The 27,678-nt window shown below is 43.4% G+C and overlaps 1 protein-coding gene, 1 long non-coding RNA gene and 1 other non-coding gene across 4 annotated transcripts in view; 2 read left to right on the top strand and 1 right to left on the bottom strand.

Moving 5' to 3' along the window:
- Positions 1 to 24,443, top strand: part of FGFRL1 (fibroblast growth factor receptor-like 1) — a 167,721-nt gene extending 143,278 nt beyond the window's left edge. For both annotated transcript variants that reach the window (NM_204456.2, XM_025149470.3), the window contains exons 4-7: positions 8,175 to 8,255; positions 13,219 to 13,503; positions 16,834 to 17,187; positions 20,034 to 24,443. In NM_204456.2, the coding sequence (NP_989787.2) occupies positions 8,175 to 8,255; positions 13,219 to 13,503; positions 16,834 to 17,187; positions 20,034 to 20,443 (1,130 nt within the window). In that variant the 3' untranslated portion in view covers positions 20,444 to 24,443. The remainder of the gene's footprint in view (positions 1 to 8,174; positions 8,256 to 13,218; positions 13,504 to 16,833; positions 17,188 to 20,033) is intronic.
- LOC121110771 lies at positions 5,118 to 14,502 on the bottom strand. The gene is made up of 3 exons (XR_005859322.1): positions 14,225 to 14,502; positions 7,851 to 7,902; positions 5,118 to 5,390 (listed from the first exon to the last, which is right to left on the bottom strand). It is a non-coding gene; the product is annotated as an uncharacterized LOC121110771 (long non-coding RNA).
- MIR6705 (microRNA 6705) lies at positions 8,221 to 8,330 on the top strand. The gene is given in 1 exon segment (NR_105576.3): positions 8,221 to 8,330. It is a non-coding gene; the product is annotated as a microRNA 6705 (primary transcript).
- Positions 24,444 to 27,678: the final 3,235 nt, after the last annotated feature.

Genomic DNA, 27,678 nt, shown 5'->3' with positions numbered 1-27,678 from the left:
GAATGACTGCAGCCTAAAGAAAATATTATTGGCAAACCTTAATGTACTTTGCATCCACTCCATGCTCACAGTACTAAGACAGAAAACCTTGAACAGGGAATGTCTTTTGCACTATGTGTGAGCAGTATTTAATATAATGGGAACCTGTCTCTAAGAAATCCTTGATACTGTCATGGTACAAGGAATGATTAAAAAATACTGGAAGATATTCTCATGTTATTCGAGGGCTGGAGGAGTTGATTGGTAACTGCTGTCTGCTTGGTGCTGCTATTTCATGCCCAGAAAATGCTGGTGACAAGGCAGAAGCCTAACCACTTGTCTTGTTCTCTGATTTCTTTGCCCTTTCATCCTCACCAGCAGTAGATCAAGAGCGTAACCGCAGACTGGTGCCTGTGGTGCAGAGCTCTGGGAGCTACTGTCTGTGTATACTGTAGCATGCTGATAAAAAAAAGTAACCTCAACAACAACAACTAAAAGGAAGAGTTATTTTCTTGTCTCCTGTGGAATGGAGACCTGGATGCAGGCGGGAGGTCCTGGTGTCTGGAGAAGTCTGTGTGGCAGAAGGGCTCTGATTGCCTTTGTAATTGTTATAATGGTAGGTTGAAGAATTGCAGTGGTTCCATGAGTGACTCCAGCCATTGCTCCTTGTGGTTCTTTGTGTGGTTACAGCAGTAGATTGAGCACCCTCATGTGCAAGATGTTCCATGGCTGGGAATGTCTCAGATGATATAGTGAGTTCTGTGGGTAATAATGGGCCACAAAGAGCAAGGGAAGAACCCAATCTTCAGGAAGGCTTCTCCCTCTATAGCAGTATAGAAAGTGGTTGGGGAAGGGAGTGCAGAGGTAAAGTAGGTGGGGACCTGACCCAGGTACAGAGAAGCCAAGGGGACAGATGAGCATGGTCTGCCCAGGGCAGGTCTCATCCTGTATGAACTCAGGAGCTCAGAAGATCTCCAAAGTTCCTCTATACATAGGATACAGTGAATACAGCCACTAGAAAAGGTTGTTTTTTGGTTTTTTTTTTTTTTTTTTTTTGGATCCTTCAGGTCTTTTTGTCATGAACATCATACCATATTCACAATAACAATGGAGGAGTTACTACAGCATGCTATGAGAACTAGATGATCCAGCATTTGCCAGTGGATTCATAAAATCTCTAGTTCAGCCATAGGTAGACCATTATAATTTTAAATCTCAAATGTTCCAAAAATTGAAGGAAATAAACTTATGCTTTTTCTAGGTGACATAGTCTAGTAGATACTCCTTTTGAGAAGCTCTCTCATATGCTGAAATTTAAATACTTTCATTCCACATCTCATTATTTGTGCATTAATACTTTTACATGTACCTAAAATAGCCCATTTTTTCTGAAATTCCATCTCACCACTTAACACATTTACTTCTCTGAGGAAATATGTGATCCCTTTCCAAACCAAAGTTTTTTAAATCAAGCTTAAACTATAAACCACAGCATTCTTTGGGGATATGTCTACATTGCACACTCAGCAGAGGACTGCTGTATAAAGAAGGAATTGGTGGTAAAAGAGTTAGCTCAGGTGCTGGTAGCAGCTTACACATAGCAGTGCTAGATTCTCTATGGGCTGCTCTCTGGAGAACCAGAATAGGTTTGCCTGTGCTTTTGGAGCTAGATTGGTATCAGCACATAAAATAAGCTGACTCTGTCATGTTTATGCTACCCCATGGTCCCTCCTTCTTTTATTCTGTAGAATGGTGTTCTATCTTCTTTGGTCTTAAAGCAGTTGCTCCTAACATATGTTCACCCACTGAGATGTGGGTTGCAGCAATAGACAGCAACTAAGAGCTTTGTCATCTACAGTAAGGAATGGTATAGCTTAAAAAAGTAGAATGTAGGAAGGGACAAAAGTTGGGTCTCCTCACTTCCTAGCCTAGGCTGTAGCCTGTAGCCTGTCGTGTCCCTCCTGAATTCACAAGGTGGGCTGCAAAGGATTCTTTTCAGTGCATCTTGCTTACAGAGAAACTCCCAGTACTGGGGCTGCAGTGAAATCCATGATTTTTTTTTTAAATGGAAATTCCCATGAATTTGACCAGAGATGAAAATACCAAAAAAGCCACTAGCACAAACCATATTTTATATATATATATAATCTATATATTTAGGAAATTCTAGTACCAATAGCTCTGGTTATTTTTGGCCCAAATGAAACCAAAGGCAATAAGCAGTAAAGTCTGCAGTGCCCATTACAGAGGCTAATTCTCTGCCAGTAACATTTTTTTTTTTTTAATAAAAAATAAAATAAATAAAAATAGCTAGAGTGTTCCTTGGCTATGTGCTCTTGGCTATGTGCTCCTCTGAGTGGGTTTCTTCTTTTTCATCTTCAGGGGTTTAGTTTGGCTGGGCCCAAGGAAAGGGGTTTCCTCCAGGAGCCTTTTTTTCATCGCTCCAAGAATTCCTGATCACTTTGTTTTCACTGCACTCTTCCAAATAAATTCTAAACACATTTCCTGCCTTTTCATAGCATCAGCACTGTTAATACAGTGGATGACACTGTTAATACAGTAGTAGGCAGGTTAAGGAGTGGCGAGCATGAAATGAAGGGTTGCTGGAGGAACTATGAAAAAATATTCAAAATGCCATTTAAGATTTAAACCAGGTTTGTGTTAGTGGGATGAATTCATTGGATTTTATTCCTATCTGACTCTAGCACAATGGAGTGCCCAGAGAGAAAGCTTGCTAAATTAAACCTCAGCAATGTGAGGAAATTCAGGATTAGTTGAGATACAAATTTTGCTTTTTAATCCTTGCTGTGATTTCAAATCAGGCTTTGAATTCATCTATGGATCACCAGACCCAGGAATTCTAAAGTCATAATCCGGGCCTCAAAAAAAAAAGCATGAGTCAGGCTAAAAGGGTCACAAGATCTCAAAAATCAATGTTTTCTTCCTTCCAAGTCTTCAGGTATATTTCTTCTTTGCAATCACAAACTGCAATTCAATAACAAACAAAACCCTGAAATTCTCAAGCAGTCTCATGCCAGGATCAAGGTTCTTTAGAAACCCCAAATATCACAAGGCAGGCAGTAAAACCTTGGAAGCTGGCATAAGTGGCTTTCAGATTGAAATCATGCACTAGCCAGTGGACTGGGACTCATTTCTCTGGCCATTGGGAGTTAATACCAGCTGAAATTCTAAGTGAAACCTCGCGTGTTAATCTGCATTAAGGAGATCTGGGGAAAGCAAGTGCCTTAATCCCTGCAAACCCTGTGATAAAGTCGTTACTGTCTACGTGCATACCTCATGGACCATTCATTTGGGCATCGGTTGAACCTGTTAGGATAGCAGGAGGTTCACTAAAGCAGAATGATCTTACCCTTGTGTCTCCCTTTAAATTTCAGAAAGCACTACAGCAAATCCTGAATTTATCTGAGATAAACTGTAGATACAGGCTTTTTCAGATTGCACTTGCTTTCTTAAGTTGTTTATCCTCTGTCTGCTGCATCATCAGGACTACTGGGAAAGAAGTCCAAACGCTGGTCTATTCTCACCCCTTAATTTTATGGCTAAGTTCATTATAACAAATTCTGATTTAGCTCCAAGGAAGGCCCAAGATCCACCACCCACAGCCAACTTCAGGTCTGTCATTTATTGGGCCTCCGCAGCAGCAAAGATGGGGCACAAACACAAGGTGCAAATATGGCGCACGTAGGTAAGTGCGAGGGAAAGTGCCCAAAGCTGGAGTTCGGAGAGATCCCTTTCATTCATCCATGAGAAAAGGCCTCATTCTAATTGTTCAAGCCTGACTGGATTACATCACTTTCCCGCTCATTTCACTCCCTCCCTCATTTTATTTGCACCCCTTGTTGGGCAGCAGCGTTGAGTGTTGAGTAGGGGCTGCCTTAATGATGCATGCTGATTGCTTCATTCCCTCCTGCCCCCCCCCTTCCCAGTACCTCCCCTAGAGCTTTGAAGTGTGTTCATGTCTCAGGCTCCAGTTCAGAGGTCACTTTGTTTATTTATGCAAAGCTGGCTCATCTGTGAAATGGGGCTTTCAAGGCCTCTGACATCAAAGGCTCCAAAGCTGGTCCCATCAAGTCAGAGCAGGGACTGGCCTTGCATTATAACAAATTAAAGCAACTTTGTGAATCATAGAGAAACATTATGGCTAGAGTTTTGCTTCATAAACTGGGAGGTTGTTTTAACTTGGGGTTGGGTGCACAGAACATGGTATTGGTTTGAAAACAAGTCATGCCCATTCAGCTAAAACATGAAGCCTCCACAGAAAGCTTGTGGGTAAATAAAATTTGATCCTGGCTCAGTAACAGCCTGTGAATATTTCCCATCAGCTCCTCTTGGAGTCAGATCATTATGCAGAATTTTCCATTTGTTTTAACTTTTAAGAGGCAGTGGAACAATTCTGCTATGGTAATAAATGGTAACCATACTCTGCTTATATGGCGCTCTTTGTCCCATAGGATCCCATTTGTCAGCTGATGGGGTTACATACAGAAATCCCTGTCTGAAGAAATCTAACCTGTTTTGTGAAAGGAAATCAACCAGAAGGACACATGGCAGGCAATATGCATAGAGCTTTCTGGAGTGTGAAAGAGCAATTTGGCCATGACGTCAGCACTGATAGCCAAGGCCTCATACTCTCAGATGCATCAAATCACATACAAAAACAAGCCCATGATGCTTGTTTCACCCCACCCAACACTTCCCCAGCCCACACCAACCTGTGGCATCTCAGCCTGGAAGCTAGCTTGGAACAACATCCCAGGGGGCAGCAACTGGGGGTCAGCCACTGGGACAGCATTCCTGAACAGCTGGATGCCTTTGGACCCGTTCTGTCCCAATCTTTAATGGCCAGGTGTGATACTTGGAGGGGAAGGGGGCTACATAGGTTTATCCCGTCTCTCCAAGTCTATCACCTGACATGACAGAGGAGTCTTATCACCTGTCATGGTACGGTAGTTTGTCACCTGACCTGATATGGGAATCTTCCACGTCAGGTTTCTTGTCAAATTGGTTAAGCTTTCTAACACCACAAAACCAACTTGTAGAGAGGGGACACACAAATCATGTGCACAGTGTGTGTTTTCCTACCCCTAAGATACTCGTGACATAAAATTAGTCAGTGATTATTTTTCAAGGCAGGTTTTCCACTTAGTCTTCCAACTGGCTGCTCTCCTAACCCTGTGATAGTGTCCAAGATGTCCAGCACAGGATGACCTTCCAATATAGGTCACGGAAAAGGGAGCTCGTAGGAAACTTCAGCAGCTCATCCTTCTTAGCACTGCCTCTTGCAGTAATCTGCTGGCAGCAAGGCTGGCCGTGCTGCATAGCTGGTCTCACTGCCCTTTGGCTGCTGCTGGCTTTTTGTGTGTGTTCTTATCACCCTGGCCTGGCTGCCTCTGTGGGAAGTGACAAAAGTTTGAGTAAGCAATCAGCTTATTAGGTCTTTTTTGAATATAGCTAAGACTCATGATTTCTGTTACCAACTCACTGTTTACATGCTGATCATATATATTTGAATGGGGCTTGTTTTCTGAGGCCCACTGTCTGTCTAATAAGGAAATTCTTCAAAACAGGGAAGAACAGACACTTCTCATGTATGCAATACTAACTTTGGGTGTGATTGTGTCAGGTGGAAGTCAAATCTTGGTGATGTACCTGAATTAAACAGAGCTCTTCCATAATAAGACCCAATGTGCACCTCTGGGTCTGGGAAGGAATAGTTCTGTTCTACACAAGTTTCCATGTTTATGACATCTCCACTTCACCCAAGTCTTCTGCTATGTTTTGTTGTTAACATTACCGCATTCCTAACAAGCCTGAAACTGGTTCCAGAGGATCTAAACCAACAAACCTAAATGCATGTGGCTACTTCTTGCTACCCTGCCAAATTATTTGTTTCATATGCTCAGTATGGTGGCATTAGCTATCCCAATCTCATCCCCCCAAAATGATTTTCTCTGTGTTTGGTAAGTCACTCCGCAAGTTTGGGATTGGGTGGGATAACAACCCAAGGGGCATCTTCAAAGGATCAATCATATTCAGGGCAATTTTACTGACATCAAAAGCTTGGCAGCATGTCAAGAGGTGTTGAAGATGCCAGTCGGTCCTGGTGTGCAGGCAGGAGGAGTGCACATGAGCTGACATACTGTAACATGAGGCAGGAGGCAAGGGAGGCTGCCCTGCTCTTTGTACACTGAGCTGGAGAGGATTAAGATATAATTGACAGAACATCACCACTTAAAGGCCTTAGCCACTTCTAAGATATTCGGCAGCTTAACCGCAGTTAGGATCCTGACATCTCTGACCATATTTTTCCTTTCTTCTTCATTACCCAATACATTTTTATAATGGTACTAAGGGATTTACTAAGTTCTCTGCCACGGAGCTTCCAGAATTTCATTCGTAGCCCAACTGGTATTTATGAGAAAAATTGTACAAGCTCCAGAAAATAATCCATTCAATGTTTTGACTGAAAGAAGACAATTCATCATAAGCAAGCCACCATATATAATGGGTAAATTTGTACTGCCTGCATTGTTAGCCAAGGCTGTTTGCTGAGCGTGGCTGCGTTTCACGCTGCTTCCCTGCTGCTCGGCCAGGAGCTGGCCTGGGAAAGCCTCTGGGATTCCAGGGACAGCAGAGGGTGAGGGAGGTGGGACAGGGCGGGCGGCCAGAGAGAGCTGCTGGAGCAAGGGCACTGTGTGCTGCGGCCCTGAAAGTTTTCTTTACCCCTCGAAGTGACAGCTGCACATACCTCCGGGGGGAACCGTGCCGAAGTCGCCACGAGGAGAAGAGAAAAATCTGCCAGGGGTGAGGGGAGACAAAACCCTATGGCACTACAGCCCCAGCAGCAAACGAGAGCGAGCATGTGGCAGCATAAAGTGCCCCATATTGAGGAGACAGTGTGGTTTTCCAAACTAGCAGAAACTGGGCTGAGGATGGGATTATAGCCATGGACTTCACTCACAAGGCCTACATGCAAGTTTACATGCCAAACACTGTTTAAGCCTGGTGCATCTTCTGAAGTAACTATAAGGAACCAGCTGTACTATTTGCACAGTTTGCATTCACCACTCTCCTCTCTATAAGAAAATATTTTAAAAATTACAGAGCTTTTTCGCTCCTCTGCGGAGATTTAAGTAAAGAATTTCCTCTCTTTTGCCTGAGTTATTTTTTCTTATGAGTTTGAGGAGCTGAGCATTCAGAGAGGTTCATTCCTTAGCTTAGGCATTCCCACTTCTCTTGCTGGCATTTTACACTGCTGTAGAGGTAGTTCTGCTAGTTCTTACTGAGGTAGATCCTGCCTTCCCCTGACCTCTCTCTGCCAACCAAGCTGCCCTCACAAAGATGAAATAAGACTTTAGTCCTGGCTTTATTACACACTTAGAATCATAGAATCATTAAGGTTGGAAAAGACCACTAAGATCACCAAGCTCAACCACTGACACATCCCCACCATGTCCACTGAACACATCCCTCAGTGCCACATCTCCAAGGTTCCTGAACACCTCCAGGGATGGTATCTCCACCACCTCCCTGGTCAGCCTGTTCCAATAATAGGGAGTGATTAGGGACAGAGAGCTGTATCATTGCTATAGGTGGATGGGCAGCCTTAATTTCTTCTTTTTTTAAAAACATATATATATATATACACAACTTTTCCATGCCATATCTTTGTGTTCAATATCCCTTGAGGGCTCATTTGACCCCCCAGAAAACCTGCTTGCTTTCCTGATTTTGTATGGTAGCTGAAAGGAAAATTAGTGGCCCTAATTTCACTGCTTGTGCTTTGTGTGACTGATCATATAAGCCTTCACCACCTCCCAGGTTTAATTATCTGTAATTTTGATTTATACCATTATTTGCATAGAAGGTACAACAGATCGGCTCCTCCTAGAGAATGGCAACCTGTAAACATAAACAAGGAGTCTTTTGTCAGCTATTAATGGAAACATTGATTAATCTCCCATTGCTTTGGTAGCTTGCCGAAAAGCTCATAAAGCAGCAACTAAATTGTTTACTAAACTGGCTAATCTGTACATGCCAGGATGTGAATACCAAATGTATGTCGAGTGCCTTTCAGCTTCACAGTGTCTGCAGGAGGAAATACAAACTCCCTTCATCACACTGCTGCACTGCAGGAGATCTTCCTAACATCTTCATTTTCCTCTCTGTTGCAGATGACACCAGCTCAGGAAAGAACAGCCAGACACCTGAAGGCTCTAATGGAGAATATGAAGATCATTCTGGGAAGCAATGGGGTAAGGAACAGTGTGAGTTTTCCTTCTGTTCCTGGTTCAGTGTTGCTCACCCAGCATGTTTCTCAGTCACAGAAGGAAAGGAAAAGGCAGAGCAAGTAGAGTGAGTTCTTCCTGCAGATGGTCAAATAATAAACAGAGCCTCAGCTAAATGTGTTGGTGTGAATGGAAGGGTCTTTCTGCAAAATGCAGCCCAAGATCTGCCTTAGGGCCCCCTGCCTTATACTCCAGGATGGTTCTCCCTTGCATTTGTTTTTTTGGGGCAGTGACTTTCCTTTGCATTTGCAGCTATTATAGTTTTCATAGGCTCTGTAAAAGACACATTGACTTTTACAGCAGTATTTCCAAAAGCCTTCATTGCCAGCACAACACTGCTCCCATTGAGGGAAAATGGGAGGTCTTGACTTCACTTCAGGAGTATTAGCATTAAGTCAAAGCTGAGTACTTTTGAAAATTACCCTCTTTCAGGCACCTGCATGAGCTTCTCTCAATCCTGGGCTGTTCAAGGATAGGATTTCAATACTGTTACAAAGTTTAGGAGAATTGCTGAAATGTCTCTCCTGAAACAGGTTGTGAATCACAGCAAGATTCTCAGATCCAACATTTGGTCCAAGAGCTCCTTGAAGGACAAGAAGTTGTCAGGCTGATGCCAAACATCTTTCAGCCATTGCTGTCAGGAGAGTTTAAGACCCCAAGAGATGAAGCAAGGCATTTCCATTTTGCTCTCACAGTCTATCTCCTTGAATATTATGACTGAGAGATGGCTTTCTCCCACCTCCATGGCCAGTGAGTAGCCTCATAGCAATGGTAGGGGTGGAACCTATCAAGCTGTCACCATGAGTCTCCACCACTTGAACTAAGGCCAGCTTTTTTCAGGAGCTGGCAAACAAAGGATGTGGTGTGCTGAAGTGTAGTCCTATCCAAAGCTAGAGGAAGCAGTGTCGTAATGGCCACTCTTCTTCCCTGAGACAGAGGAGGTTTAGGTTAGATATTAGGAGGAAGTTTTTCACACAGAGGGTGGTGATGCACTGGAACAGGTTGCCCAAGGAGGCTGTGGATGCCCCATTGCTGGAGACATTCAAGGCCAGGCTGGATGTGGCTCTGAGCAGCCTGGTCTGCTCGTTGGCAACCCTGCACATAGCAGGGGGTTGAAACGAGATGATCACTGTGGTCCTTTTCAACCCAGGCCATTCTATGATTCTATGGTTATCCTGGTGAAGATAGGAATAGGTATTAAAATTACGGCAGAGATACTCCTGGGAAAGCTGGTGATGATGGATCCACAGTATGATAAAAGATGTGTGTACTGTTAAAATTAGTAGCAGAGACTGTGCTGTGCTTTGTGCTGTCCTGGCCCAGTTGTTCTTTGTACTGCAGTGTTCCTTTTCCACTTTACCTTCTTCCTACCTCCACTCCCCAAACAGGGAAAAGACTGGGATAGACTGCACATGTACCCAAGCCCAGCAGTATTCACCAGAAAAGTGCTGATATGCAGGGAGGGTCAGTGTGTGTCTGTGGGTCTCAGGAAGAGAATGAGTGAAGGTGCAGTTGGTGTTTGCAGAGTCTTGGGTACTGGAGAATTGGTAGAGGAAACTTGGTGATTGCCCCAGCTTGCTGTCTAGCTACCATTGTGGAAGGAAATCACTGGGGAAAGGTCCTGCCCAGCAAGAGCAGGGAAAGATAGATACCCTTGTCCTCATTTTCCCACAAATGACTGAGCTCTTATCCTAAGGAACTGAAAGTACTTTAGTGCTTGGTAGTACATAAGATTATTTTGGTGTAAGTATCAAGAAAGCTTGAAGCAGCACTATCACTGTATGGAGGTATACATGGCAGATCACAGCAGACTGCATGTTTTAGCTAACCACCTAGATTTGTAGGAGTAATAGTAGACAGAAGCCTCTGGGACTAATCCACACATCTCAGGATGTTATCCAGGGAGAGGAGATAGCTGAACTCCTTCCCAGCTCTTGGTGCTCATAACCTTCTGCTTCATTTCATTTTCATTAGCTTGAACCTTCACGGTAAACAGGTTTCAGCAAGAAACCCATGCACAACACTGTTTCTTTGTGCCTATCTGTGTTTTCCCTAGCTCTTGTGCTTGGCATAATTTATACTGTACAAATGTGCCGTTCATGTTTATGAAGCAAACTCCAAGCGATGTGGAGGAGAACAAGCAATGAAGTGTAAATAACACAGAGGCACTTTGTAATGACCTTCTCTGGCACTCCAACAAGCAAAACTTCTGTAAATGGTACAGATCTGGGGACGGACATTTACCAGCACAAACTCAAAGGAGACCTTTCCTGACTCACAGTGCTGCTTCTCTCTCCATCTCCTTTGTGATTGCTGAGCCTCTTTTTCTCTCTTATGTGTTTGTCTCTCTTTTTCTCCTTTTTTTTTTGTTGACTGTCCTTTCTTAACTTGTCCAATTCAGGCTTTTGCCAAGGAAGCATTCAGGGCTGTGTAAATGGGATCTGATTTCAGCATATTGCATGCAGGCTGGAGTAGCTTTTGAGAGCACATAATCACTTAACCTTCCCTAAACAGAACAAGAAAGACAGAAAGAGCCAAACAAGTTTAGCTTTACCTGTAGCTTGGTGCGTATCTGAACAACGTTGCATGAGAGATGAGTGCAAAACTTCAGACAGATTTATGGGAATCAGAGGAGGAGAAAAATACAGAAATGTTATAGGCCTGCTTTTGGGGAGAAATTTTCTCTTTTGCACCACTCTTACTGAACACAGAGATCATGTCCCAAAATACTGCCGTGGAAGCAGGAAAGGGTGGGGGGAAAGGCCTGAGCTTGCAGTCATTCCTAATGTTCAGCCCTGATGGGGTTAATTTTCCCTCTAGAGGCCAATTGTTTTGCTGGGAGGGAGCCTCCTCTTGCAAGAAATCCTCAAGGGAATACCCAGAAATTTACACACCAGGAGCTGTGCAGGAGGTTAGTATGTCACACTTGCTGCTCAGCTGTCATGGCAAGGATTCTTAGGGCCGGAGTTGCTCCAGTTCATTAGATTACACATGAAAGTGTCTGTATGGAGAGCAAAGCATTTCTGAGCAAGAGTTTGAAATAGCATGAAATGGCTGGGACGCAAAATGACAGTCAAGGAGGGCAAGAGAGGGCTGCAGAGGCAGATGGTTTCTCCTAAAGAAAGAGACTCTGAGAGAGGGGAATGCCAAAGGGTGTCTTCTTCTGAGAGGGAGGGTTGTAGGTCAAGGCTGCAGGGGGCTGAGAGCACCAGGGGACAGGGTCATAGACCTCAGAGAGCAATGGCTGCAATCCGCAGATGCATGGAGAGAGGAAGCTGCAAACTAACCTCCTCCATCCATCAATTCTCCACTATAATGCACATCCCAGAGCTTGTGCCCCTGTCTCTGGGCAGCAGGACTGGTTCTGTAATAGGTAGTCCCACCTGTAGCAAACTTCCCAAATACCTGAAGTACAGTCTTCTCATCTTGCTTTGGTGTATTGTGTTCTACTGATGTTGTGGATCTCTAATTGCAGTGGTTGATGGGCATGTACAAGCCAATGGCCAATCATTCTCTGTTTTTCATTCTCCCCAAGCAAAGAAACAGGGAGAATATACCAGGGAATATGAAAACGTAAAGTGACTGCCACCTGAGGCTGAAAAGTAAGATTATACTAAGCAGGAAAAAAGATTCAAAGCAGGGAGATAAACCTATTACGGAGCTGGCAAGGAGAAATTGGTTTTGTCGAAATGAAGAAGAAGAGAGATGAATTAGGCAGGAGTCTTTTGGAAGCAGTGAGAGAGTGCCAAGTGGGAGTCAAAAGTGGTGTTAATCTCAGCAGCAGACTGTAGCTGTAAGTGCCCCTTTACTGACATGGCATAATCAAGGTAATAACAGGGAAAGCTGTAATTTCTTTTGGATTCTCAAGCTTTTGCCTTGCAACAAATCATATAGTATTATGTGTCCTAAAAGCTATTGCAAATAGTTTTTTCTTTCTATTGATTAATTAGACCTACTCATGACTTGAAAAGAAGATCCTCGCCAATATTATTAAAACTACTAAGGTGTAAAAGTGCCACCTCTTTTCCCTCTGGAATTCTTATCTAATCCAAATCTGATGGTATAAATTCTAGATTTTGCCAGGTGAGGGACCTCACATTTCTCTAGTGTTCTTGTCACTGTTTCTAGAAATATTAGTTATTTCGATCCTAAGTCAAGGTAACTTTATCTTATCCCATGATTCTCTCCACCCTCAGTTATTGCTTCAGCTTCATAGTGTTGGGTATAGATGGGCATTAGGGTGACTCGAGTTTTTTCTTATTGGATATTTCCACGTGTTGTTTTTTTTTTTGTTCCTTTGGGTCTTTCAACATGGATGCTCCAAAAGTTAATACTGAGTGGATCTCATTCCTTTTAGTTCAGATGAATGTCAAATGTCTTGCTCACTTCTAAGACTATCTTAGATTTTGAAAAGTTGTTGACCCTTCTCAAGTTCCACTAAAGCCAGTGAGAAGTGAGAGGCAAAAATGTCTTCAAAAAATGAAGCTGTAAGTGACGACCAAAGGACTGAGAAAATTGTCAGCTTAACAGGAATCTGAGGTTTTTCCTTTGGTCTTAGCTAAGGGCTTGCATTTCTGGCATGGAATATGTTAACAATTATAATGTGATTGTGGGGTCACATTTTGCCTTTAGCATGATTCTAGTATTATTTTGTGAGATTGTTTGACTCAGTTGCCTTAAGGACACTGAGGAATTCCGGGGTTGTTCTATGCAGGAGGTTAATGTATTCATAGCAGTCCTCTAGACACTTAACTGAGCCAGGCTGGATAGTGCTTTCTAAGTAAATTTGTATGAGCTGGAATATGAGATATACTGGCTTGTATGGTGCTGCCGAGTGCCTCTTGAGAAAATCTAGCCATAATACTTGACAGGAGCATCCTGCTTTATATGCCTTTTGCTCACTGGAGTCAATTGCTCGTGCCTTTTGCAGCCCAGCCCAGGTTCACGCAGCCTGCCAAGATGAGACGCAGAGTGATCGCCCGTCCCGTCGGCAGCTCCATCCGCCTGAAGTGTGTGGCCAGCGGCAACCCACGGCCCGACATCACGTGGCTGAAGGACAATAAGCCCCTCATGCCCCACGAGATTGGGGAGAACAAGAAGAAGAAGTGGACACTGAACCTGAAGAATCTGAAGCCAGAGGATAGCGGGAAATACACCTGCCGAGTGTTTAACAAAGTTGGGGAAATCAATGCGACTTACAAAGTTGAAGTGATCCGTAAGTGCAGCTTCTATGGTGAAAAGGGGGGAAGGGTGATATCAGAAAGGGGCTGGCAGAGTAAAGAGAGCATGGTTGTGAGGATGCAGTGCTGATAGCTGGACACAGACTTGGGTAAGGGTTAGAAATGCCAAAAGGAACCATCAGAGAAAATTTTGTTGAAACTAGAATAAACCTAACATCCGAGAAAGACAGAGTGTTAATAATACGATTTAGAAGTCTGAAATAAAGATAAACATTTAGGAAGCTGTCATCTCTAACATCACTCATATGGTGTAAGTTCACAACCAACCAATTCAACCCCACGCAGCTGACAATCAATTTAAAGGCAAAATGAGACCTTACCAAGAAGGCCCTTCGCAGAGGGCCATAGAGGAGGGGTGGAAATACTTGGATGGTCCAGATTACTTTATCAGAGTAAAGTGAAACCAATCAACTGAAAATGTAGACTAGACATCTGTAATAAGAGACCCACTTCATTACAGAAATGTCCCAAGGGAATGAGCAGAAAACTTATGACTAGATTGATTAGAAAGGCACGGCTTTAGGGCCGGATTTTTAAAAGCATTTAGACCTTTGAAAGTTCATGTGGATACAAATGAGATGCTAACAAAATTTTAAAATCCCGCTGAAGTCCTGTCTGTATCTTTAGTCTCAGCCCTTAGAAGATGAGCTGTGGGGGATTACCTTACTTTGTGGTGTAGTAAATTGCTCTACTTACCGGCTAGCTATTCTGATTTTTGGCCTCTCATCTCCTGTTTCCCCTATTATTAGTGAAGATAATTATACTCAAAGCTACCTAAGTCTACCAAAGTAGAACTCTTATTCTTAAATCATCATGCTTTGTCTGTGACATCATTATAAGTTGTCATGGAAATGATTATGGAACAGCCAGCTGAAGAAGAAGAAGATGAGCGGATTGGGGAAGATGGAATATCCTTCATTAATGAGGAGCAGGGGCATGGAGGGCTATTTCCAGCCACATGGAAAGCATGTTGTTTGTCCATCTGTGCATGTGTTTTAGCATGAGAAAGTTTATCCCAGTGTGAAAGATTGTTCTTAAAGGTAAAGATCTGGTCTCTGATAAGTCCTTTCTCTAGAATAACATGAATTAAAAGCACATGTGGGGAGCTCTGTTGGGCTCTGAAGGCACAAACCTGCTAGACATCTGGATTTGATAAAGATGCAGCTGTGTGGAGACAGTAAAAACATGTGTTTACACTAAAACCAGGAGCAGAGACAGGGAAATGAATCAAGCCCCATCCTAATGGCAGCTGTGGCATTTTCACTTCATCAAAACCAGACAGCACCAGGAACAAACCCCTTTCTGTGTCCCTGTTTATCTTGGTTTTTATCAACTTAAAGATGTATGTAACCTTTGTTTTCATTAGCTTTTGCTGGCTAGGAGTGAAAACAGTAACGAAAGCTGGAACCAGAGTCAGGCAGATAAGGGCATTAAGCAGTCTTCAGACGTCTTTCTATTTTTAACATCATTCTGTGGAGTATTTCAGGTTTTATTCAATTTCCTCTTTCTTTTTTTTTTTTTTTTTTTCTTTTGCTTGAGCCTCCATTCCTAAACCCATCCTGCTTATCTGAATCTCAGTCTCCCCAGCTGTGATTTCTGCTTGTAGTCCTATGGAGACCGTGGTGGTATTTTTGTTTCCCAGGCACATCTTTAGAGCTCTCATTGTTGACAGTACCCTGACTTTTTGAAAGAGGGTCCATTGTTCCTTGCTGTCACCTCAAAGCCTGTGCTGGTGGGAGCTGTTGTGTTTCCCGATCAATCCAGCAGTGTTTTGCCTTCAAAAGTGGTTGATGATTGCCAGCAGTTACCACCCACTGTGATACCATCATTTCTTTCTGTGCCTAGGAAAGAAGTTTTCAGTAAATCCTTGTCTGGAAACTGAGACTTGTTTCTGTGATGCTGCCACCAAAACAAGATCCTAAGGTTCCTAGGAATGAGGAATTTAGTTTTCTTTTGATTTTACATGGTACAGACACACCCTAGGGCTTATGATCATGCTGGAAAGCACGGCCTTGTGAACTTTTGTGTTTGATTTCCTTTCCTACCATCTTCTTTCCTTCATCAGCTGAGACTTGAAGCAAAAATTGAGTGAGAAATGGAAGATTTTGTCATTGGCTAGAAAAGAAAAGATCTCTGGCCTGTTACTCCACAAATGTTACTCTACAGTGAGTGTGTGGGCAATTAGACTGAAGAAAGGAATAATAAAAGCAGATGGTAGGTGAGGCTGATGCAAGATTTTCTGCACTGGTGGTGCCTGTGGCTTCAGCTGCTTTAGCCCAGCAGTGGTGACATGGTGTGGGATGACATCCAGTAGTTTTGATCCCATGGACATATGCCAGGCCCAGCAGGAAGGGTGACAGACTGCTCCCAAGGGATTCGCAAAGCAAAGATGTGAGAAATCCAGAGCCTGCTCTCACTGCTGATAGACAATCTGTGAAGGAAGGGGCTTCTTCCCATCTGTTTATTTTTTGTCTTTAGGGGATATTTGGAAAGACCAAAAGGAGAAGGAACATGTCTTACCCCAAGTTCCTGTACCTAAACTGTTGGTAGCCTCATACTTGCAAATAATCTGATCTAAAAAAATAAAAGCCTGGAGGTTATGCCTGAGAGCACACCTGTAAATTATACCCTACCAAAGGCAGCGATAAAAGACACAGAATCAGAGCACGGATGAGATGGGAATCTGTGGGTCCTTCTGGCTGCATCAGGGCCCCCCTGAGCAGGTGCTCAGCCCCACGTCCAGGTGGCTTTTGGAAATCCCCAAGGAGGAGACCCCACAGCTTCTCTGGTCCCCATACCAGTGCTTATGCAGGTCCCACAGTAGTGCTTCCTGATGGGCAGAGGGAGCTCCTGGGCTCCAGTTTGTGCTCAGTGCCTCTTGGCATTGAGAAAAGCCTGGCTCTGTCTTCTTTACACCTTCCCTTCAGATAGTTCTTTACATTGGTAAGACATCATTGGAATCAGTATCACCTGAACATTTACAGTTAGACACATTACATTTACTACTTCATTCATGTTCAGACCTGCTGTACTGTCCAAATTTAATCCCAAAAGGGTTTTATTCTTTTGGCTAATTGCAAGCCATTTATCTTCCTCTGCAACCTCCTTTAGCTCTTTCTCATAGCTGCAGCATAAAACAGTGGACTGGGGAAATTCAGCTGAGATCTCAGCTTACTGTAGGACAGAGAGTTGAATTAGACATTTTTTTGCATGCATTCTACACCTTTTTCCAATGGTTCTGGAATTACGAGTTAATCAGGTTGGCAAACCCCATTTTTCATGGAGCTCCTTGTGTTTTTGTGCAGAGAGAACGAGATCCAAGCCCATCCTGACAGGGACACACCCTGTCAACACAACGGTAGACTACGGCGGAACCACATCCTTCCAGTGCAAAGTCCGCAGTGATGTCAAACCTGTCATCCAGTGGCTGAAGCGAGTGGAGTATGGCACAGAGAGCAAGTACAACTCCACCATTGACGTCGGGGGACAGAAGTTTGTTGTGCTACCCACGGGGGAGGTCTGGTCCCGTCCTGATGGCTCCTACCTGAACAAACTGATGATTACTCGAGCCAAGGAAGAGGATGCAGGGATGTACATTTGCTTAGGGGCAAACACCATGGGCTACAGTTTTCGCAGTGCTTTTCTCACAGTCCTGCCAGGTGAGTTGTGCTTTTATTTCCCCAGTCTGAATCAGTATCCTATGTCTTGGTATTTAGTAACACAACTACTGGTAGCTATTGTTCTCTATGGGCCTCAGTGATGCTGTGCTGATTTAAGCTAATCCAATTCTACTAAGAATCAGTGAGGGACTAAATCAGTCCTGATTTAAATCAGCCCCTGCTGAATTTCTCTTGCTGATGGTTCCTTTTCTCCATCCATGGGGAACAACGATTCCAGCAGGGTGAAATACAATGCAGGATCTGGAAATCATACTGCAGTTGCAGGGTTCAGCTACAGGGTGCAGGAGGTGAGAGGGGGACTGAATAGCAGCACAATTTGCAGCCTCATTCCCTGGCATTTCTCCTTTCTCTTGTTCTTACTTGTATTGCTTTACTGGTAAAAGAAAACAATGATGCAAGCCCATAAAAGGAGAGAAGAATAAAAACTGTCCCAGTCACAAGAAAAGGAAAAGAATGAATGTGAAAGAGGGAATGATTGATTAGTTAAATTCTTACCCAAAGATCCCCTGAGGAACGTTGTACCAAACTCGTTGCTGCTTCCTGCTCTCCCCAGGCCTCAGAGCTGGTGTCTGTGTCCAGCTGAGGCTATATCCTGTGTATTTCAGGCATACCATCCTCATTTTATCATTTACTTCATTTAGTTCTGCCCAATAAATATTTTTATTGAAAGGAGCATCTCCTTCTGCCTCATTTGGACATGTGGATCTAGCTGTACAACCACAGCTTTATAACAAAAATCCATCCTTCTGCTTTTTCTTCCCTTTACCTGTGCAAGGCCAAAACAGATAAGAAAGTGAATGAGCTGAAGCCATTATCAGAACATTTTAGCTGTCAGAACTAACGCAACGTCACTGGTCAAGATATCAGTAAGAGACAGAAACCATAAACTCTCCCAGAGTATCAGGACTGGTTTTCTGTGTATGTAGTGGGAAAAATTACTCCTATAACTAAGGTACCATGGCTACTTTTGCTCTATAGTTGCCACACTCTGCATCTTAGTAGTCACCAAAAGTCACCAACATGAATTTAGACACCAACAGCATGTTGCCAAGTAAGAGAAAATGTTCAATTCATCCTTAGCATCTTCTTCTGCATCGCTTAGATTTAGGACTAGACTCCAACTAGAAAGCCAATCTGAAGCAAAATGTCGTGTGGGTGGGATATAACTCAAAGCCTCTGGAAGTTTCCAAACTACAACAGCCGGATCCAGCTCCCACTGAAATCAGTGGGAGACTTTCAATTGATTTGAATGGCACTATAATGAGGCCTCATACCAGAACCAGCACCCGCAGGCCTGCTGTTATTGGCAATGACAGAGGAGGAGAACCCAGCTTGCCCTCAGAAGCAAAGACGTGGTTGCAAGGCCAAGAGTTAGAAAAACAGAACTTTGCTCATAAATCTATCACAATTGACATAGACAGCTTAGAAGAGTAGCATGGTTGAATATCAAAACACTTCTGAGTCAGCTCAGCAGATTTCTGCCAAACAATGTGAAGACTGTTGTTCTCGTGGTCAGCTGATGGGTCATTTCCCTGATCCTGTCTTGCTTTGAGCAAGGGGTTGGAGCAGATGACCTCCAGAGTCCCCTCCAGACTAAATTATTCTGTAATTTCCAGTGTTGGTGGATGGAAGTTTTGTCTATTGAGGTCAACAGTATATGTCCTTCTGACTTCAAAGAAGCCACATGGTATATATTTAATATTTCAAACTAGCCATAGGATTATTTGTCAAGGAGAGAAAAAGACATGAGTATTTTAAAGAAGTTTGGCTTGAAAGTTAAGTGATATATGCTTGAAAATAACATTCTGGGCTGTTTGGATAGGCTGCGGTTATCCAAGTTTCTGAATGTCGCCCTGCAGGCTGAACTCTGCACCTAGGTATTTTTCAGGGCTTTTGAAAACAACAGCTGGTAGCTATCTAGGCAGGGATTTTGATAGCTGGGGTCCTATCCCAGTACTCCTTTGGGGTCTATAAATCTAGAGATCAGGCTGTGAAACCAGAGTGACTGCTCAGGAAGATGCAGGCTGCCAACAGCACAGAGGTTAGGGGGAAGGCAGCTGTGAAAGATGCTGTCTGGAACATCTTACTGCCCTTCTTAAATGAGTTTGCTGCCCATGGAAAGCCAATAGCAGCTCCAAATAAATTAGTGGAGGTGGAGGCTATTTGACATCAAGAGTTGGGCGAGTGAAATGTTAGTTCCCCATTGCTTGGGCACCAAGGGGAATAAACCAGCTCACTGTGATTTTTGACCTTTCTCTCAGTCACACAAGAAACTCAAGACAGTCCCTTCAGAACACCAAATTCTTGCTTCCTGCCTTGTCAGAGCATAGTTTAGTAGCTCCAGTATCACTGAAGTATGTCTAAAGCTGTGCAGACACAGATACGCCCAGTAAAGGCAAGCATACAGCATGTTGTGGCTCCGTGTGATCCAATTGTGCTGCTGACGTGGAGATAGCACTGACATGCCACGTATTGTGTCCTTCCATCTGGGCAGAGAAGCCCATGCCATCACAGAGTGAAGCTGTTAGGAGACTCTTGGGCTGGCTCTAGTATATGTACATCCATTAAGGCTTGGATAAGTTAAAAAATCCCGCAGAGACCTCCCTCTACACCAGAGAAAATTAGTTGCTTGTCCTTCCAGGAGCACTGAAAAGCACAGCAGTTACCAAGCACCATGTGCTGGCTTGATTTCTCCCTCGTTACTTGGTCTGGCAGGGTTGCCAGACAGCCTGTACAAAAGCCAGTTCAAGTGTGACATCTGTTTCAAATTTACCTTGCCTGCTTTTAATTAACTCTTTCTGTCTCTTCCCTGCCACGATGTCCAGATCCCAAGCCTCCGAGTGCACCTGTGCCCCCCTCCTCAGTCAGCAGCCTTCCCTGGCCTGTGATCATCGGCATCCCTGCCGGAGCGGTCTTCATCTTTGGGACAATCCTCCTGTGGCTTTGCCAGACCAAGAAGAAACCTTGCTCCCCACCAGCTGCTGCCCCCGTGCACCGGCCGCAGCCCCGGGACAGGATCTGTGTTTCCCAGGTCCCAGACAAAGACTGCATCTCCTCCATAAACTATGAGGAATACGTCGCCCAGCAGCAGCATTTACTGTCCCAAGGGCCCGCGCTTGCTCCGGCCATGGCATCCAAAATGTACCCAAAGATTTACACGGACATCCATACCCACACCCACTCACATGTGGAAGGCAAAGTCCACCAGCACCAGCACATTCAGTACCAGTGCTAAGAGGGCGGCCGTGTACAGAAGCTCGTGTGGGCTTTTCCTCCTGGTACCTCAGAAGAGACTGCTCAAAGTCAGCTCACACTGCCAGCAGTAGGCAAAGCAGACAGAAAAGATTATATATATAATTTTATATATATATATACATATATATATAATTGTATATGCGTGTGTATGTGTGTATATATATATGTGTATATATCTATATCTATCTATATAAATATATATATAATAGAGAAAGACAGAGAAAAGAGATTTTTTTTTTTTTAATTATTACAATCAGGATGTAGCCAAGGAATAATGAAGGAACTCCGGATCCCAGCAGCTAGGCAGCCGTCTCCACCATTGGAGCCTTCCTGGATCTTTTAAGCAAAGTGGTGGCAAGTGAGACAGGATGCGGGGATATAAACCACCACCTCCTTCTGTTGCTAGAAGGAGCAAGAAAAGGTGATATGGTGCTTTTCCAGGGCAGACACCCCCTGTTCTTGTGCTTGCTGCATATCATGTGTTTTGGTGGGAAGACCGCAGACCTGTCCCACTCGTGGGAGAAGATTTTCCCTTAGAATGACTCAAGCTGTAAAGATTTAGTTCCAAAGCACAAGGAGAAATAACCAACTCACCTCTTCCAAATAACACAAGGGGAAAAAAAAATGAATTTCTGTTCCCAAAGTGAAATGTGGAATGTTTCTCAAGCACTGTCGTCTTGTCTATAATGCTAACCAAGATGCTTGGTTCTATTTCTTCAAGTTAAAGGTATTGAGTTCCCCCATAGAGGGTTCTACAGAGCAAATGTCACTGCCCTGGTCCCAGGACTCAGTGCCACTGCCACGAAAAACGAAGGAAGGAAAAAGGAACGTTGTACAGAACACCTTTATATTTATATTTAAGAAATAATAATAATTAATAATAATAATAATTGAACTGCTGATGGTGAAGAAAGCAAAACATGCTGCCCTTCTCTGATGGCTTACGGTGACAAGCTACTGGATTCTCTACATCAATGCAAAAAACGTGAGAACATAAGGAGAAACAGAAAAAGGAAATGAAATAATAATATCGTAGGAAAAATTGCATTTGAGAAATATTCACCTAGGTTGTGTGTGGTTGCCCCCTCCCCACAGACAGCATTTTGGAAATGATACAGCTTCATTTCAGTTTGAACAACAGTGAAAACAGAAATAAAAGAGATTAATTAAGGACCATATTAAATACCTGTATGGACTGGAAATTAATCCAATTGCAAATACAAAACCTTTGTAATTCTATATAGAGTTTAAACAGAAGTCATGTATATTTAATTTATTTTGTTAAACAAGAAAAAAAATGTATGATATTTTCCTCAAAACTGGCATTTCTATGCATATTTTTGATCAAAGAAAATAAAGATTTTTTTTTTTTGCAGGTTCTATAGATACCACGCTCAGAATATGCTCAGTGTAACAACAGTAACCAGCTGCACTTCTCTGTATGTCTTCTCACACATAATCTTGTATCATCTCAGTTTCTGCTAATGCCACCATTACATTAGGAAATTACCTTTTCCACCACTTATATTCTGATTCTTCAGGTTGAATATTAGAAAAAACTTCCTCACAGAAAGAGTTGTGATGCATTGGAACAGTCAGTCCGGGGAGGTGGTGGAGTCACCGTCCCTGGAGCTGTTCAAGGAACATGGAAATGTGGCACTGAAGGACATGGGTTGGTGGGCATGGTGGGGATGGGTTGGTGGTTGGAACTGATGTTCTTTGAGATCTTTTCTAACCTTACGTGTTCCATGACTCTATGATTGTGAGGATCTGCAGTGACTGGGTCATTTCCCATGGACCACTTGTCACCTCCAGGAGCAAAGAGCTCTGCTCACAGGGAAATCTGTTTCGCTATGCTTTTTTGTGTGTATTTTTGGGGGGAGGGTGAAGGGGAGCGGGGGAGAAGGTTGCAAACCACAAACCTGCAGGTGTTTTTTCTTTTAAAAAGAAAGTTTCATAAATCAAAACATAAAAATGTGTGAGTCTGTAAAATGAGCTTTCGCCTCAGGGTGCTCAGGAGGAGAAAACATATAATGGGGTGAGACCTTTCCATGATGCTTCAGTGATGGAGCAATTGTTTGCTGCTTGCTTGAGTGCCACTCAAAGCTTGTTGCAGGGGAAAAAAAAAATGAGATGTGCCAATTTTTAGGTTTGAAACTACTTCTTTCTCAAGCCTGCTCTGCAAAAGAGATCTTCAGCTTCAGCTGCTCTGACTTAGAGTGAAAAACTTCATTTAAGCTGAAACAAAAGAGTGCTTCAGGCTTTTGTTTTCCTCCAAATGTTTCCAAAACTATTTGCTCTGCATCGACTTGCAGTTATTTTTCTGCTGACTTGTGGCATCCTCAGATGCAAACCAAACAGCTCCCTGTTTGCTCAGCCAGATCACTGTGAGATGGGGTCCTCATTCAGCAAAGCACGAACACTCCCACTTTCCTTCACCAACACATGCTGCCCCAAAAAGTCCCCTTTTTGCCTTGGCCACCCAGGTCAATGGCTCTCTTAACATGATAGTTTTTTCTGTTGAGGTTATAACAAAGCAACCTACTGCTATTTTTTATTATTATTACCAATATTTTACATTTTTTTTAAGTGGGATAGTTCATTAAAACTTTGTTAGTGCCATTTTATGAAATTCATAAAAGCTAAATTCGTTTCATGGATATCTCTGCATACATTCTCTCAGCTTCAGGATGACTTAAATATGAGCACTGAGGAGGGCTCTGGATATGGCACTGCTCTCAATGGCTACAGTTTATTGAGTTGCTTCCTGGAAAAAGCCAAAATGCCTTTCTACACTACATGCATCACCAATTTTTTAAGAAGACAGCATGTGGCTGATACCAAGAGCTATGTCTTACAACTCAAGTCTATGTGAACCTACTTTTGGCACTGTGGTAGGCACTGAGAACATCTCAGCAGCATTCAGGGCACAGTAGAGGGCAGGATCCACCTGTAAGCTTGCCAACCTTCCCAGCTATCTGCGTTGGTGCAACAGCAAGACGGCACCTAGCTCATGCTGATACCAGCTTTAGGGGAGGTGCACAGCCAATTTCATTTGGTTCAGCCGTATGCAAACCCTAAGTGATGGCCTTACAACACTTCTTCTAACAGCAGCTATGTCACTGATCTTCAGATCCTGAATTTCCCAGAGAGTATAGTCTTCCTGCTGAGCACTTTGCTCTCAATTGCAGCCTTCTACCTGCTATGATTCAGGGTGAGACCCTTCCATGATGCTTCCAAGATGACGCTATGATAGCACCAAGTGGAAGGAGCTTCCTCCTGCCTGTTGAAGTTCCAGCTCCTGGTGGGAGATGGTACAAACACTTTGATTTGCACATATATTTTATGTCTTGTCTGGGTCTTGCACTGACTTGCTGGGCCTGGGTGGATTTGGTGTTTTGAGGAGTTATTTTTCCTCCGCAGGATACATGTAAGCACTCTTCAGAGTCACTCTGTCCCATGCCTACCACATGCCATTTCTGTTTAGGGCTTGATTGTGCCTTGCATGCATTGCAAAATCTTCTTTAGCCTAAATAAATTCTGCCAGGTCCTGCTCATGCCTGCATATGTCGTTTTCACCAATGAGACAAGATTTGGACTCATCTCTGCTCATGCATACAGGGCATTTAAAAAAAATCATAGTGTTGCTGTTAACTACTGACCCTATTTGGAACACAGAAGTTTTTTGTTTTATACATAAGGATGCGTATATATATGGGCATACGGATGTAAGTGCTGGGCTGTGATACAGAAAAGAGTTGTACTTTAAAAGCCATCAGGCTTCAAAGATCAAAAGAACATTAGGCTTAAAGCTTTCCATCTTTGTTTAATTTATTTGCATTACAGATCAAACATGGCCTTACATGTCGGTTTGTGTGTGGCATTTTTAAGCTTTGTATGGACAATGCTTGTACTGTGAGCCCTTTTAAACTGAAAACCTTTATCAGACATTTACAAATAAAAAGTGTGTGATTTTCAAACAGTAGCAAACACAATAACTGAGGACATCAGAAAGAGATGGGATGGCACTGTGTGCATCTGGCTGTGCAATAAAAGCTAGAAAGGAGAAAAGAATTATTTTCTTAGGTTGTTTTGAGGGAAAGGGTTGTGGGATGTGTGTAAATACACATGAGAAATATGTGCTGGAATGATGAAGCACACAATACTGAAAAATCACCTCTGCACCGTGACTCAGCCTGATCAATTAGTGGTGTATGTTGTGAATCCAGGGCAGACTTTTTTGGGGTGCTTTGTAAAAGACTTCTAATTACTTAGTGAATAAATAGGATTAGGAGAGACATGGATCTGCTGGAGCATATTCAGAAGAGGGTCACAAAAATTATCCAAGGGATGGAACAGCTCTCCTGCAATGATAGGATGAGAGAGCTGGGACTGTTCAGCCTGGAGAAGAGAAGCCTCCAAGAAGACCTGACAGTGGACTTCCAGTATCTAAAGGGGTCTATCAGAAAGAAGGGGACAGAATCTTTAGCAAGATATGTTGTGACAGGACGAGGGGAAGTACTTTCAAACTAAGAGGAGAGATTTAGATTGGATATAAGGAATCGATGAGGCACTGGCACAGGTTGCCCAGAGAGGTGGTGGATGCCCTGTCCCTGGAGACACTCAAGTTGGTCAGGCTGAATGGGATCTGAGCACCTGATGGGGCTGTAGGTGTCCCTTTTCATTGCATGGGGGTTGAACTAGACGGCCTTTAAGTGTCCCCTCCAAATCAAACAGTTTTATGATTCTATAAAGTCTATTTTTGATTGCTTCACCTCTGTAGACAATTGACATAGATGCACCACAAGCCAAACTAAAGGTAGCAAGATGAAATCTTGGGATTGCAGCTGTCAATGGCAACATTACAGTGTCCAGAGAAGAGCAGAGGATTTAGGAGGAGGCCTAGCTGCTTCAGCCCTTTGGGATGAATGTGTGGATGAATGTCTGGGTGCCTCACAGCAGCAAACATCTAAGTTGTGGCTACAAAATCAATGATGAGTCTGGAGAGGAAGATGTAAGAGGGGCAGCTGAGGTCCCAGGCCCAGAGCAGAGGAGATGAGGGGAGGCCACATGGCAGCAACGGCAGCGCTGAACTCTGCTCTCTGTGACAGCGACAGGGCCTGAAGGAATGGCATGGGGCTGTGTCAGGGGAAGGACAGCTGAGGGTTAGGGAAAGGGTCTGCACCAGAGGGCAGTGGGCATGGAACGGGCTGCCCAGGGCAGTGGGCATGGCCCTGAGCTGCTGGAGTTCAAGGAGTTTTGGAACACTGCTCTCAGATGGGTGCTGTATGGGTGCTGTGCTCAGATACGTGGTATTGTGAATGCTGTTATAACGAAAGGCCATAGGGCCTCATCCAGAGGTCCCTTCTGGCCACAGAGACATGCAGCTGAGGATACAAGCACAGCTCCATGCCCCAGGATGGTTGCAGATAACCACAGATGTGCAGCACTGGCATTGCATTGACATCTGGCACATGGGCTGCACACTCAGCTCTGCTGCTCTCAGCCCCACTTCCTTCCAGGCTGTAAGTATGCCAGCTCAGCATTTTATGGCTTATTACTAAAGTAATGGTGTTATTTATATAAAATGAAGTTGTGCATTGACATTTTCAGCATCTGCAAATAACCCCTTGTGTAAACAGCAGCATAATCCTGTGAATACACACATCCCACTCCTTTACACTCAGTGTTTTGACAAATCTTGCTGGGTTTGCTGCAGTTGGTGTCAGGGAGGATTTACACGTGAATTTGAGTGTAAACACATGTGGTTAATGGCCTGCTGAGTTGCTCAGACTTGTTACTGGTGAAAGTCTCTTCAATCCTTTTTTTGCCATGCATGGAGGAGGGCAGAATCCTTCTCAGCATTCATGTTGGTGTGGACACAAGTCTGTCCTGGCTCTCATTTGAACACATGGGCTCACTAATTGGGTTGTAGAGCTTGGCCAAAGTGAACCGTGCAGGTCTCCTGTACACACCTGGTCCCAATGGTGATGGGCACCCGTCTGCATTCCTCTGTTCACGCATCCATGTGGTGAGGGTTCAAGAGGCATGGCTACAAACACACCCAGCTTTATGGGGTAGGTTTCACCAATGGAGCTCAGCAAAAATTTCACAGAGGGAAAAAAACGAGGCAGGAAAATGTCAGCCTGACGTGGGCCAGGGTCTGCGATCCAAATGGAATGCACCTAGGCCAGGTTGGTTCCACAATGGGGACCTGGGAGAAAATGCTACTGGCTAGGATTCTGTAGGTATTTCAGACTTGATCTTGACCTTATCTTACCAGCAAAGTGTTTCTTGGGTTAAGATTTCTAGGTTTTAAAAGTTTGCTACAAATGCTAAACAAATGAAAAAAAAAATGGATTACTGAAGTTGAAAACAAAATCAGTATTAAAATATTAGTATTGCACTGACTGTTAACTAGCACATACATATTGTCTACATATAGAGTGGAATCTGGAGGAAAGAGGGTGCCCATTTTACCTTTCATGTTTAGCCCAGGCATCTTTGTGTCTGTTCACCATTTTCTGATCCCTCAGAATAATGCTTGGTGCAAGGACCTCTATTTGCTAGTATTTCAGCTTTTACACTTCTTCCTTTTCTCTTTCCCCTCTGCCAGTCTGTTGTAATTAGGATTTAATATATCCTGCAGCATATATGGGCACCACAAAGCAATGAATATTCTTTTATTTTCCCATTTTCACTAACCAAATCCAGTCTGCAGTGTGATTTCCATCTGAGTTGATCTATGCTTTGGTGAGAGGAGTAATAAATAACACTTTAGAGCAGACTTCAAAATGCCTTTTTTTCTTTGATCTGAGTAATTAAGGAGTCAAGTTGCTGTTCCTAAGCATTTTCTGATTGAATTACACAAGTTACACAGCTCTTCATTTGTACGTCATTAAACATTATGTTTTATTGCTGCTGTTCAAACAATTAGTACCTAAATATGCCCCATATTCTCATAAAGAGGCGGTAGCAGTGCTGATGTTAATGCCCTGATTAACAGTTTGTTCCCATACAGAGTCCACCATCATGCCTGAGTGCCATTTAATGTCAATCAGATCTTTACTGATGCCCTTCTGAAGTCATTCTCTTCTGCAGTCATTTAACTGCACAGCAAAGTGAGGATAAGTCAAACAAGAAAGTTAACTAAAAATGGCATTTCTTTTAACACAGGAATTTTTTAAAGTTCATTACAAGTTTTGGTTATAAAAA

This window comes from Gallus gallus, chromosome 4 (assembly GCF_016699485.2).
Source record: "Gallus gallus isolate bGalGal1 chromosome 4, bGalGal1.mat.broiler.GRCg7b, whole genome shotgun sequence".
Lineage (NCBI taxonomy): Eukaryota > Metazoa > Chordata > Aves > Galliformes > Phasianidae > Gallus > Gallus gallus.
Note: the sequence above shows the minus strand (reverse complement) of the source record. Positions and strands in the feature narration are given on the sequence as shown.